Source organism: Rhamphochromis longiceps, linkage group LG12, assembly GCF_057381845.1.
Source record: "Rhamphochromis longiceps isolate RC_006_pf linkage group LG12, R_longiceps_female_GT1.1, whole genome shotgun sequence".
In the NCBI taxonomy this organism is placed as follows: Eukaryota; Metazoa; Chordata; class Actinopteri; order Cichliformes; family Cichlidae; genus Rhamphochromis; species Rhamphochromis longiceps.
In genome coordinates, this window is record NC_140568.1 from 19420961 (window position 1) to 19435699 (window position 14739).

General features: G+C 39.7%; 1 protein-coding gene across 1 annotated transcript in view; it reads right to left on the reverse strand.

The window, feature by feature from the left end:
* Nucleotides 1-14739, reverse strand: part of LOC146657183 (transmembrane protein 132C) — a 169894-nt gene that overhangs the window by 88653 nt on the left and 66502 nt on the right. Inside the window, exon 3 of the mRNA XM_085425083.1 lies at nt 3252-3398. Within this exon, the coding sequence (XP_085281209.1) occupies nt 3252-3398 (147 nt within the window). The remainder of the gene's footprint in view (nt 1-3251; nt 3399-14739) is intronic.

Here is a 14739-nt window from a genome sequence, read left to right on the forward strand (position 1 = left end):
CTGCTTAAAGGAGGAAAATAGCTCCAGAGGCAAGGAGGAGCCAGCTGCCAAGTGTTGCTGCTCAGTCCTACTTAGGCTGTTGCTGTAGCTCTGCTTAGACCTATAAGTAAAGCAAAGTGTATATGGTGCATGAATATATGAGTTTCTAAGGCGAAGCATGCAGTTGGATAAACTTTGAAAAACTTAAAACTGAAATTCAAGTTGAGAAGTGACCTTGAAGAAAAACACCTTTAAGCTAGCCTCATATAACCGGACAAATGCAGATTAGTGTGCCAGCTCTCAGGTCAGTTTTGACTTCTAAAGGGTGTCATCCACAGCCTTTGTCACAGTTCTGGGTCAGTTTGACCCAGTATTATGAGTTGTTGTGTTTTGGTGTGTTTTTGCATTTTGGATTCTTTTCTTCTTATGATGATGATGATGATGATGGTGATTATGAATCTATGTTTTAGTTATTCTTGTTTAGGGATTAGTTCGTAGGTTTTGTGTTCTCATGTTTATTGCAGGTTTAGTTCAGTGTCTAGTCTGTCTCAGTGTCGTGTCTGCGTCTTCGTGCAGTGTTTTCTTGTTTCCTGTTTTTTTGTGAAGGTCTGCGTCTCATGTGAGTGTGTTCAGTTTACCTCCCTTGTCTCGTCTCATTAATTACTCCCAGCTGTGTCCACCACCTGTGTGTAATCTCCCTGTGTTTCTTTGTGTGTATTTAAGTTGTGTCTTCTGTCATTGTAGTTGCTGGTCCGTCTGTATATCCACCATGTCTCACTCGTGTGTTTTCCCTGCTGTCCGTCGTCATTCTCGGCTGCTCATCCTCCTTCATGTTCATGTCCGGGTTTGTGTTCACTAGTTTAGTTGTTCTCAGTTTAGATAGCCTTCTGTTCCTTTTGCCGTTTGCCCATTTTTATTTTGTGTTTAATAAACCACCCTCACACCTTTGCAAGTGCCTGCATTTGGATCCTCCTTTATTTCTTCCACACGGCTCATCTCACTCGCCGTAACAGCCTTAGACCAAAATACTTATTGGACCTACAATAATTAGACCTATAAAAAGTCATCTTAAAAACGTGTGGCATTGTGCACTGTAGGCAGAGCTGTGAGAACATTTGTGTAAACCGGAAGGAGTCCAGATGAATTCTGCCAGAACAAATGAAACATGACCTCCGAGTTTCATCTGGTACCCATGCTACCTTTAAAAGCTTCCTTATTCTTGGACACTTCTAAAGTAGCTTTGTATGACTCAAAGTTCAGAATAATCTTTGCTTTTCTTATACTGACCACTGGTGAAGTCGCTCCATTCAGTTCAAAAAAATCATTAAAAGCCCCAAATTAGCAAAGCACTCATGCCTGTGATGAGCCTGATCACAACTGTACTACAGAGATCTAAAATGCATTTTAGTATTCAGGTTTGTAACAAAATATGATGTAAGATCAACTCTAGTCCAACACCTTTAAAATCTCACAAGCTTTAAAGCAGGGGTCCCCAATCCCAGTCCACGAGGGCCAGTGTCCCTGCAGGTTTTAGATGTGTCCTTGATCCATCACAGCTGATTTAAATAGATAAACAACTGTCTTGAAGTTCTCCAGAGGCCTGGCAATGAACTAATCATGTGATTCAGGTGTGTTGACCCAGGGTGAGATCTAAAACCTGCAGGGACACCGGGCCTCGTGGACTGGGATTGGGGAACCCTGCTTTAAAGCAACAAAAAACTTCCCAAACAGAAATCAATTTCAGCTTTCAGCGGCCTCAGAGTGCATTTAATATCTTATTCGGTCATGATAACAAACATGTTAGCCTAAGATATTCTCACCATTATTTCTATGTGAGTAAAAATAGGCTGGAACAGACAGACGCAAACATAATGATAAGACTGAGCTGTCAAACCTTATTATGCGACTGAATGGAGCGTCTGAAAAGTTTTTTCAGTGCGGAGGCGACTTTGAGTTCTTGGGGCAGTTCATGTATGAAACTGGCTGTTAATAAAGTCCAAAAATGTACTGCCTGTTCTGAGAAGCAAAAATATTAAATCCTCACATAAAAAGGCCACTGAAATCTGAGCATAAGCATCTGCAACAGACACAGCATGACTCAGCTCCTGGCTTATATGTAGCTGTGCAGATTCACAATGACACATCTATTAAAATCTATTAATTTTAGACGCGCAACTATTCAACGGCACGCGCAGCTGTCTTTGTTTTATGTGCTGTAACACTGCAGTTAGCCTACAATCACTCCTTGTGATGATCCACTAATAGTAACATGTCTAAATAAATCACTGGACCAGCAGCTTTAAATTACACGTTTCACAGGCTGCTCTACACTTAAATAACCCCTGCACAACTTTGATTATAAAGTTGCAGTTGCAATGTCAGGAGTCTTGTTTTCTTAAGGGAGTGGTTTAGAATTTGCTAAGTGGAACGAAAGCTTAAGAGCGAATAAGTAAGCCTTCCCCAGCTTCACATCTGCCTCTAATCCATAAAATTACACCTGTCACTAGAAAGTTAGATTTATTAAAACTATTTCCTTATCCGAGAAGGAAAAACTATTAAAACGCACAAAGGCCTTCAATCAGCACTTAATTAACGCGGCAACCTTTTTTCTACCCCCCCCCCCTCATCCTCTTGCGCTGGCAATCACGTTCCTATCTGCCAGATTAGTTTAAGGATGTGAATGCAGATGGGAAATGACCAAAACAACTTTGAGGCCTGCTAGTGGAGAGAGTAAGTACGCAAATAAAAACGACAGCACGAGGGAAAGAGAGAGAGACGGAAGAGGGGATGCTGCAATAGTCGATTAACTTTTCTCTCTCCACAGTTGTGTCAACAGACGTGGCCTTTATGTCAAGTCAAGTGTGTCATTTGAGCAAAGAGAACATCGCTTAAATAACCATTCACACGGTGCCTGTGAGTGTGTGTGTGTGTCTCCTTCCAAATGTGAATGATCAGCAACTTTTTAATTCAACAGTAAAAATCACTCTGGAGATAAGCCTACTGAAGCCATCTAACTGATGCTACTAACTCAAATTGTGCACATCCGAAAAGTGACAACTACTTTTTTAGCGGCTAATGTGAAGTCAGGCTGTTGAGTTCAGTAGTTATGAACACATTAAAAAAATAAATACACATACTAAAAAGCTGTCATCAGTGAGGAACTTACTTTAATGTCTTATAATTGAAGGTCATGAAGATGTTTACAAGTCACTAAGAGGCCATTCTCCCAAACTCGATATAGTCATTCAAAGAAAAGCACTTTATGGGCTGACCTTTGCTGATCATAGCTGGACTCCTTCCTGCGGCAGTGGAGAGTCACCACTCGGTGGCCTTCGCTCCTCACATCTTGACTAACTATCCACTGGGTGGGGTTGGTGGGGCGAGCGCCGAGGAACGTCACGCCTTCTTTTAACTTCACTCTGCGGAGAAAGCAAAGAAAACGTGCCCAATGATTGCATATGTTGTTGTACATCTACGAGTTACAGGATGGATCCTTTTTTTGGTCATTCTGTTCTGTTCATCACTAGCGTGCCTTCAGCTGGTTGTAAAAATGCGTGTCATTTCATATTTGCGCATCCTTTATGTGCGCGTTTCTCTACACTCTCACCAGGATTTGATTGAAAATGTATCAAAACGAACAAAGCAAAGCCTCGCCGGGATGTGCCATGCGTGGTAAATGTGCTGTTTGCCATGACATCAAGTGGGATGTGACCGTATCATTATGCTATTCCTCTCCGTTCCTCGCCTCCATCAGTAATAGATTCACTCCCTTGCAGTCTGAAAGAAAATTTATAAAAAGGTTTCTTTGACTGTGGCAAAATAACAGCATCAATGTCCTTGGCTTAGCAGGCTACAAAGAACAAAAAAAAAAAGTCCAAAGGAAATAAAAGAACATAAAATAAATCAAAATCTTTGATGAACATAACCCAGATTATAAAGCACATCCTCTGAACAGAGACTGATTTAAAGGTAAAAGTGCTGACATAAAATATGTTTAGGCTAATGTTTCAATCAATAACATGGTCCCAGCCCCGTACGATTTTATTGGAGAGTGGCAGCAAAGTTCCAAGATTGAAGAGAAGACTAAATTATAACAGAAGGCCCAATCACTTTCCCCATCCAATCCATACCAGGTTGGCAGATGAGACCAAAGATAAGGCTTTGCTTTCATCCTGAATTTGTTACTGCACTTTAAAATGCAATTGCATGTCTCCATGCCAATGAATATAGCGGCCCTCCCCAGTCAAGCCTCATGTTGTGAGGGCGGTTATATGTGAGAAGTGAAATGGGTAATATGACAGATGGTATTCTTCATCTCTCTATAGGAACAAAGATAAACACACTTAAGGCAGCTCTGTGAGAGTGCGCATACTCCGTGTGTTTGTGCGCGCGCGTGTGAAATAATATTTCTTTGTGTTGCTGTTTCCGAGATAATTTGATGTCTTTCTGCCAGCTGCTTCCCTTTTGAGATGTGCACATATAGATGAGATCATATAGAACATTTATAGAGTTTTCTACAAAGCCGCATGTTTAGTCTCGATCAGAGTATCCAATTTTTGGACGATGCAGTGATAGGTTGCCATCTTTCAGACCATGCTCAGAGTACAGTGAATCGTGAGATCCGCTGACAAATTGCAGGTCTGTGAATAACAGGCAGTCTTCGCACAGTCAGCTGCCTAAGTATCTGGTAAACATATATTTTGCCTATTTTGGCTACCTGTGAGGTAAAGGATTCACTTTAAATACCTTTAGTTCACATATAAATGCTTGCATGGGCTTTTCCTTGAGTATTTGCAGAGATATTACAGTTTTATACCCCTTGTTGAATGCTTAGACCAGCTGATCAGCAGCTGTTAATAGTCCCAGACTGGTTTCTACAGCCTCGCAGCTGCAGCTCTGAAACACTAAAACACTTCAGGTCAGGTTGTTTGCTTCTCTAATAGCTTTCAAAGCTCACCTTTGCTCTTTAGCCTTTTCACGAGTGTCATTCTGTGAACAGTATAAGATGTTAGCTTTAGATATTTAGAATTATGTTTTAATCATGTTCTATATTTTTTAATTATTTTCTCTTATTGTTTTGTGATTTCAACTTCTCCATTGTTTTAGTGATTGTTGTGTAGCATTTTAGTGAGCATCCATACATGAAGAGCAGTCTCCTGTGGGTCATCTTAATAGAATGCAACATGTTGAAAAAATGCATGTGTTGGTGTCACGCCATTATTCAGCTGATGCTCTGCAGCCTTTATCAAGCAAAGGAAACACAACTGAAGATTAGTGAATTAACACTACAGAAATACAAATAGTCTAAATAGTAGCATAAGGCTACTCTAATGCACTTACACTTAAAGGAAAATTAGTGAAACTTTAATAATCAGCCTGTTTACAGCAGTTGTGTGGCATCCTTTGTGAGAAACTGGCAACACTGACAAGGAAGAAAAGCCTAAGAATCCTTCTGGATATTTTTGCCCCTAATTGATTTGAACAGTATTTGTTAAATCTGTAAACTGGCAGAGATCGATTCAGCTCTAAAAATCACCAAGGTGCCCATGAAAAGTGCTGCTCTTCTCAGAAATCCAGTGAGGAATGTAATTCTCACAGTATTTCTTTTACTTGCAGGTGTTCAAGCTACAAACTGCGCAAAAAAGAGATAAATACAAACTGAACTGGCCCTACGGTACCAGCTCTGCTGCTTGTTATATTATCATCAGGCTTTTGTAGAATAATAAAATTCATACTCATGTTTGTGTACCACTGCAGTAAGAGTGAGTAATAGCTCATAACAAAAAGTGGCCATGATACAATATATTTGTCCACAATGTTGGCTACAAGGCTATTATGTATTTCCTTTGAGGGAATGCAAAAAGATCCCGGTTGTTGAAATACTTGAAAACAGTGTGAAATCACAGATAGAGGGAAAGTAGCTACATCAAAAAAAAAAAAAAAAGATTTACCACTGCATGTTGTTATGCAATCACAGAGAACATCCCAAAATAAAAGCTTGATGCCGCTCTTAAAGGATTAATCACACACTAGGTTTTTTTTCTATTAAAACTAGATTCACTGTTTAAACCAGAGAGAAAGACAATGCTGTGGTAAAACTTTCAAGCAGTGGCAAAACAACACAAAAAGCTCGTGTACAGTCCTCCACAGGTCCCAGTGGATGCAGCAGGGTCTTGTATCTGGTTTCTTTACACTTGAGTGATCAGGATGTCTATCAGTGGCTTCTAGTGAGGTCTCACAATGTTTTTAGTCCCAGAGGGGAACCAGTCATTACTCCACAGACCATCTCCGAGCTCACAGAGCAGTTGTTGGAGTGCAGTTGAAGTGTCTTTTATTGACTTAATGATCACTTTGGGCTTGAACCAGACAGTGTAAGAGTCACCTGCAGGTTAAATAGCTCACATTCAATCTCAGTGACTTCTGGATTTATGCTGAAACCTCAGTCAGGCATTCTCCATGTAAATAATCCTCATCAAAATGGACTTTTTTTTTTTACATAATGCTAACATTACTAATTTAAACTAAAAGAAAGAACAGTACAGGATAGTTTCATTATAGCAGGACAATTATAAACATGCCAAACTTATGCTACAGCCAAAGTCAGATGTGGTGTGAAGAATTGGTGCCAGTTCATTGTTTACTAGGTGTGGGTGTTCTAATCTGCTAATTGTAATTCAGGAAATAAAATAAAAATAAAAATGCATGGAAATCAATACTAAAATGCTATGTTAATCCATTCAATACTTGTCAAGTCATCTCAGAAAAGCCCAGAGCGTGACTCTGCAGTGGATATTAGAGGAACAGTCAGGAAATTGCAACATAAGTTGGCATGAAAAGGGTTTAAAAATCTATGCAGCAATATTCCCATCCCTACAGAGCGGTGACATATACATAGTTGAAAATAAACACTAATATATATATAGGCTGCTGTACAAATGCATGAGTCATCTTTATGCTTGCATTATTTTTATGTGTTTTTTTTGCTTGCCTTACAAATTTCAAGCTAAACTTAATCACACAGCTCTATGACAGGACTCCGGTAAAGAATGAAGTACAAGTCAGAAAGTAATCCTTCTCAAAGCTTGACAAGCTGACACTCCTCAAAAGTGAAGGAGAGAACACTTTATATCAATGCATCTGGGCTCTCCTCAGTCACTAAATATGTCTCCTGTGCAGCCACAGCACTGAACTGTGTCTGAATGTTCTGAATATTAAATATTACACAACTACAGGGGGAGGAAAGAGACAACAGCCCACAGTGGGAAGAAAGAGAACAGGAAAAGAGCGTTTAGCTGGCAGTGTAAAGTGACGTAAGATGCAACTTCTTTAAAGTGTCAGCGACTCTAAGAGACCCTGACAAGCCTAATTTATACCACAGTACTGTAAGACAGAGACAAAAAGGACTGAGTAATTTGAGTAATGGATGCAGGGAGTACATGGTTTGTACTCCCAGTTGTAGTTTTCAAATCACAGCTTGCTATTTATGCTGTAAAAAAGAAATAAGTAACATAGCTATAAGTAAGGTATTTACATTTTTTCATCAAGCTAATGATGAAAAAATGATTGTAATTTATTATGTTTTGACTACTTTTGAAATGGGCAGTAAAGCTGAAAAGTCCTAAAACACACATTTAACCCTCTCAGGCTCAAATTAAGTTTTTGTTGCTAATGCACAAAAGAATACCTGCAGTGGTACTTCTAAGTAAAAAAAAACCCTCATAAAATATGTATGTGGGGTAATCAGGTTGTTAGCTTTTACTTGTTGCAAATCTGCAACGCCTGCCTTGAGGGTTAAACCAGAAAAAGCCAAAAATACAGCTGAGAGTCAAGCAGTCACACAGCATTTGGTAGTCAGTTGGTTGTAGGCACTGATTTAAATGGCAGATGAGTGAGTTCAAATTCAAAAAAGGAAGAAAAACAAAAATCAGCTAAGAGGCGCTGTCTACCCAAGCCTCATCCCAAGGGCTTTGCTGATTGGCACTGTCAGGAAATATGAGAATATATGACAAGTTTGAGGCTAGATTTGATCAAGCAGAGGGACATACTGACCTAAGAGGTTATTATGTTGTTAGCTATATCTGTCAACACACAGCATAGAAGATGGATGTAGCTAGCTTGACACCACCCACTGGTTTCTGAAGTCATGTTTTACAGACCTTTCCACCATGACCATTTTGGCTGCAAGACATCCACACACTCATTGGCTAACAACACATGTCATGGCACAAATAATCCTCACATTTGAAACGCATGGCCAAGGTTTCCAAAAAATACTTATTATTTTTTATTTTTTGTTCAGTATGAGCTAAAATGAGTCACTGAGCCCATTTTTAATTTATTTTTTAAGGTACTTCCACATTTGCTTAATTTTTATGACTCGAAAGCCACGCCTATGCTTAATACTGTCTGTGGTTCAATCATTCACCTGACTATGGTAGACTGGCAGAAGGAGAAAAAGACGAGGGCTTTGAAAATGTTGTCTGTCTCTCAGTTATTTCAATAACTTTATGATCGGACAAAGAAAGCGAGAGAACAGAGAACTATTCAAACTATCTGTGCTTGTGTATATATATATGTGTGTGTGTGTATATATACATATATACATACATATACATATACATATATATATATATATATACATATATATATATATATATATATATATATATATATATACATATATATATATATATATATACATATACATGATGAGTGATTCCTCAATCAGATACAGGGCTCGCAAAATCGCTAGCCCGACGTCCTGGGGCTAGCGATTTTTTTCAGACGGGCTACCCTGCCCGTCGGGCTATTGTAGGAAAAATATATGTCAATGCTTTTGCATTCTTTCAGAAATGTAGCTGGGTAATTATGTCATTGGCATCGGTGAGCCACTGTCAATATGTGACATATTGAAATCGCGTTTGAATTTGCGCTTGTTTTTTTGCTTTCACTTTGCAATCGTGCGAACTGTGTATAGAGAGCGACAGCACTGATCTGTGAGTGATGATAATTTGTGCACCAATTCCTCTGACATCGTCTTATTAATCGTTAGCTTACTATGCAAACATGACAAGTGAAATCTCCCGCAGCAAGCTTAAACATGTGAGAGGTTGATCGCGCAGAGAATCGCTGAGCTTATGTGAGTCCGTGTGTAAAAGCAGCAGAATATATATTTTAGTTCTGCTGAGCCAAATAAGACAGGTCGGGGTGAAGAAGTGACAGCCAAAGAAAAGCTTACCACAAAACGGAGAAGTTATGACAAATCAGACTATAAGGCAAAAAGAAAGTGCAGCTTTATGGTTTCATGGACAAAAGAATTTCTGTGGCTGCAATATGACGAGCTAAATAACCAGGGCTGCACATAAGTGGTCCGCAGGTGCGCATTCGCTGTCAAAATAAAAAACGCGCACAAGGGTTAGGGTTAAATTTAAAAACTGTACTTTTGAGTTAAAATATATATTTATAATTTTAATAAATGACAAATTAAAAAGGCATGAACATTTTTTTTGTATCGAAAAAATATCGAACCGTGACACCAAAGTATCGAACCGAACCGAACCGTGAATTTTGTGTATCGTTGCACCCCTAATATATACATACATATATATATATATATTAGGGGTGCAACGATATTCGTATCGATATTGAACCGTTCGATACAGTGCTTTCGGTTCAGTACGCATATGTATCAAACAATATAACATTTGTAATTTATTTTATCAACTTTCCTTCTGACGATGCTGTCTGTGTTGAGCGCTCAGTGAATCTGCGTTCGACTACTCCGCCTAGGCTGCACTGTCGAGCGCAGATCCACTGAGCGCTCAACACAGACAGCATAGTCAGGAGGAAGAGCGCAGGTAGGGTTGCCAACCGTCCCTTAAAATACGGAATCGTCCCGTATTTCGAAACAAAAGTACACGTCCCGTGTTGAGCTAATAAGGGACGCACTTTGTCCCGTAATACAGTGAGAATCAAAAGTAGTCTATAAATGTTTATGGAATTAACACTTTGTTTGAAAACATAATTCCCAGCCCCTCTCCTGCTTTGTGACCAATGAGCTGACAGCACACTTATGACAATTCGAGTATGACAATTCAGATTACCGCTCATCTCATTGGTCGAGGAAAGGTCGCTTGCGGAGAAAATACCGGAAGACAACAGATGACCACAACAAGAAGCATGGCCAACAGGGGAACAAACGCCGACTCTGCGGTGCAAGTCTCGGATGACAGTACACCTAAAGCTGGGCAGACACTGTGCGATTTTTTCAGTCACGTTATTCAGCTCCTGCTCAAACTGCACGATTGACTCGCAGGGGTTAGAAGTTCGTATGTCACGATGTACTCTCACACTATACGGCCCGATGCTCTGATGCGACCTGAGTGCTCACACTGTGCCTCCATAACATGAAGGTTATAACAGAAAATCTGTCGCTCTCTCTGTCTTTCACTCACACAGACACACCACCACCATCAACTTTGCTAAATTGCTAATGAAAAACATTGATCAGGCAGCTGTGATTGAGCAGCAGTGTAAATCCAACTATTTTCACGGTTGTTGTGGTCGTGATAATTTTGTGATGCCACATCGAAAAGGCTCGGATGAGCTTTCCAAAGTTCTACAAGTTGTGCCTCCATCGCTTGTGTCCAGATCACACGCTGCACAGCTGTGCTGCTCCATCTTTTTCACGGCGTTTAGTGTTTGCGCTGAGCAGTGTGAGTGCCTGTGGTGACACCCTCACGAGCGATTGATGATCGGGAGCTGGTCGTGAGGTGTTAATCACTTCTCTTTACCCCACGTATACTACACGACGCACAATGAAGGCCAAAATCGGTCCGATCACTCAAAAATCGGCTCAAAATGGGCCAAAAATCGCACAGTGTGAGCCCAGCATTAGAGCAGCAATGTTTGTTCCCCTCAGAGAAAGGGAAGAATGGGAAAAGGAAAACACCTGGCTGGAAAACGTTAATATGGGCATGTGCAGTGAATATCAGCGCTATGTGGCCAGAAGTGTGATAATATAATTTATTTTGTGTAATAAACAACTGCAAGGATAGATGATTACAACAAATTGATGACTAATACATAAAAGTAATACATAGATGAATAATGATGATGAGTTATGATGCGTAATCATGGGAACAAGCGGGTTTACAAACAGGAGCAGCTGATTAGCTTTAGAAAAGCTGAAATAATACCTCAACTGAAGCCAATTGTACTAAATGCACTAAATGTGCACTGTTACAAGAATATTTTTCTTTCTATTGTTTTCTATTATTTTAAGTTAAGCAGGACAGAGTGCTTTTAAAGAAAGATTTACTTATATTCTCAAAAGTTAAGCATGACAGGCTTCTGTTTAAGAAAGAGACCTGTTTTACTGTGTTAATGTTGTCATTTTGAGCTAAAAATAAATGGCTAAATGATCATTTGTTTCACATGTGTTCATATCACAAAGAATAGAATATGCATGTACTTAAATCAACTTCAAGTCAAATGGTTAAAAAAATAATTTCACACACAAAAAAAGAGCTAGAAAATTCACCACACTGGGAAGGGTGAAGACAACTGGGTCGCCCGGCCCTGGCCACGAGGTGTCCCTTATTTATTTTTCAGGGAGTTGGCAACCCTAAGCGCAGGGCAAGCTAGCGAGACAGAAGTTAAGCTCTCCTTGCAAGATGGACCTCCCCCACTCTCATTCAGATCTGGCGTTTGGAATTATTTTGGTTTTCATGTGACGTATGACCCTGAAGGTAAGCGAGTCATGGACTAAAGTAAAACAGTATGTTGGATGTGCCATGCAATGCTTAATTACATTGGTGTGAACTAGTGTGTTAGCGCAGTTAGCTCGTTAACGTGTTGGCCGTCTAGCCCCATGCACGGGGCGATCGGCGGTAGCTCGTTAACGGAGATTTGCCGTGTTGTGGCGTTAAGGTCATTTCAACGAGATTAACCTGAAAGCACTAGTGGGAACACAACGAATATGACTGCACATTTACGCCGACATCATCCTAGTGCAAAGACAAAAACAACAAGCATGCTACTAACTTTAGCCGAGTCATTTAGACAGCTGTTAGCACGTGATTCTCCTTATGCTGCTGAGAATATAGCCCAGAAAAAGCGGATAGTATAGCTTTTATTTTGGAAAGAGACATTTCTCTGTAATAAACTCTCTTTTCCAAAGATGAGTGATTCCTCAATCAGATACAGGGCTTGCAAAATCGCTAGCCTGACGTCCTGGAGCTAGCGATCTTTCCAGTCGGGCTACAAAAATCTATCTCTGCCCTGCCCGTCGGGCTATTGTAGGAAAAATATATGTCAATGCTTTTGCATTCTTTCAGAAATGTAGCTGGGTAATTATGTCATTGGCATCGGTGAGCCACTGTCAATATGTGACATATTGAAATCGCGTTTGAATTTGCGCTTGTTTTTTTGCTTTCACTTTGCAATCGTGCGAACTGTGTATAGAGAGCGACAGCACTGATCTGTGAGTGATGATAATTTGTGCACCAATTCCTCTGACATCGTCTTATTAATCGTTAGCTTACTATGCAAACATGACAAGTGAAATCTCCTGCAGCAAGCTTAAACATGTGAGAGGTTGATCGCGCAGAGAATCGCTGAGCTTATGTGAGTCCGTGTGTAAAAGTAGCAGTATATATATTTTAGTTCTGCTGAGCCAAATAAGACAGGTCGGGGTGAAGAAGTGACAGCCAAAGAAAAGCTTACCACAAAACGGAGAAGTTATGACAAATCAGACTATAAGGCAAAAAGAAAGTGCAGCTTTATGGTTTCATGGACAAAAGAATTTCTGTGGCTGCAATATGACGAGCTAAATAACCAGGGCTGCACATAAGTGGTCCGCAGGTGCGCATTCGCTGTCAAAATAAAAAACGCGCACAAGGGTTAGGGTTAAATTTAAAAACTGTACTTTTGAGTTAAAATATATATTTATAATTTTAATAAATGACAAATTAAAAAGGCATGAACATTTTTTTGTATCGAAAAAATATCGAACCGTGACACCAAAGTATCGAACCGAACCGAACCGTGAATTTTGTGTATCGTTGCACCCCTAATATATATATATATATATATATATATATATATATATATATATATATATATATATATATATATATATATATTTTTTTTTTTTTTTTTTTTTTTTTCACCAAACAATGTTTGATGTAACTTCTTTGTAAACATTATAAAGGATTAAAGTTTACATTTAACCTGTAATCTCATTAGTTAACGCTGTAAGTTGTGATCATTCCTTTCCGACACACATACAATCATCACTCTTTCTCAGATAAAGCGAAGGAGCTGGCAGTGCAAGTACTGTAAATTCTAGCCTCTTATTTCTCCCTAGAATCCGTTGCTCTCTCCGCCAGCCATTTTCCCTCAGACCTGATTATATGCTCAGACTCCTCAGGGGCTCCTTTAATAAATAGTGATGAGCTAAGTAGGAGAGCTACTTCTCAGCAGGGCAGTGAGAGAAATAAACATTTCTGGGGGAAATCCAATAAGGTTGAGACTGACGATAGTCCCTATGCAGCATTCTGTATCCCGCAACTGAGGCTGCACTCCCCTTACCTCCGTGGCCTGTTTCCATCAGTCTCTGTTGGGCTGCTCTTGGCTCACTTGCATCACAGGGCTTGGTGACCTATTCTGACCATTTCACTCCACTGACTCCTCTGAGAACCATATGCATCTGCAATCAGCAGCTCCCAAGGAAGCTTTTCCTGTTTTATTGTGCCATCCCGCCTACATAAACAGTGTGAAGGGAATGCAAGAGCTCAGTGGGAAATGAAGAAAAGAGGGAAGCTGCAGTGTGAGGGAATGGCAGAGAAACAGCAGGAGAACAGTACTTTGTAATGGTTGAACAGTAAAAAGCGTCGCCTCATCTATGAGTGTGCTGCTTCATAGAACATAACTGCTGCAAGAGCAGAGATCGGAACGAACACACACACATATACAACATGCCAAGAAATTGAAAAACCAAAACTAAAACAATGATAATAATAATGTAAAAATTAAAAAAAAATCAGGCCAAACACCCACACTTAAATCCCAAAGCGACATATCGAAACACACGGATTCTGTTTCACAAAGGCACAATAAGGCTTTAAAACTTTTGCTGATTCTTAAAAAAATAAAACATGGTTTTTATTTTTATACTTTTTGCTGATTTTTGTTTGCATGTGTGACACAGAGTTCATGTAGGGGTCATGTAGTGTAAATGCTCATATAGTGGAATTAACATCAGCACCTCTCCCTCTGTTAGTTTGCTTTGCTTATTGATGTTAGCTACCGTCCTTTTATGTCATAATAGCTAGCTTGGCATCCACTGAATGGATTGCTCAAGATTACCAAGACACCCAGAGGCCTTTTGTTTACCCATCAGGTCAGAGTTTTTACTTATTCTGCAAAATATCTTAGCAGCTAGCAGATAGACTGCCTTGCAAATTCATGTTTGCTGTGCAACATGCCCAAGTTGCTCTGAGGAAAGCCCCTGTCCTGTGTTTGTTGAGAACTTTATTGTTAGCATGGAGAAGAGGACACAGGTTATATTTGTCTATCTCAGCAAACACAGCAAACCAAGTCCAAGTATCAATTTAATTAAATGATATTTATATAACTCCAAATCACAACAGCAGATGCCTAAATGTGCTTTATATCATAAGGTAAAGACTCTAAAGAGAAATACAGAGAAAATCCCAACAATCAAATGACCCCCTTTGAGCAAACACCTGGCAACAG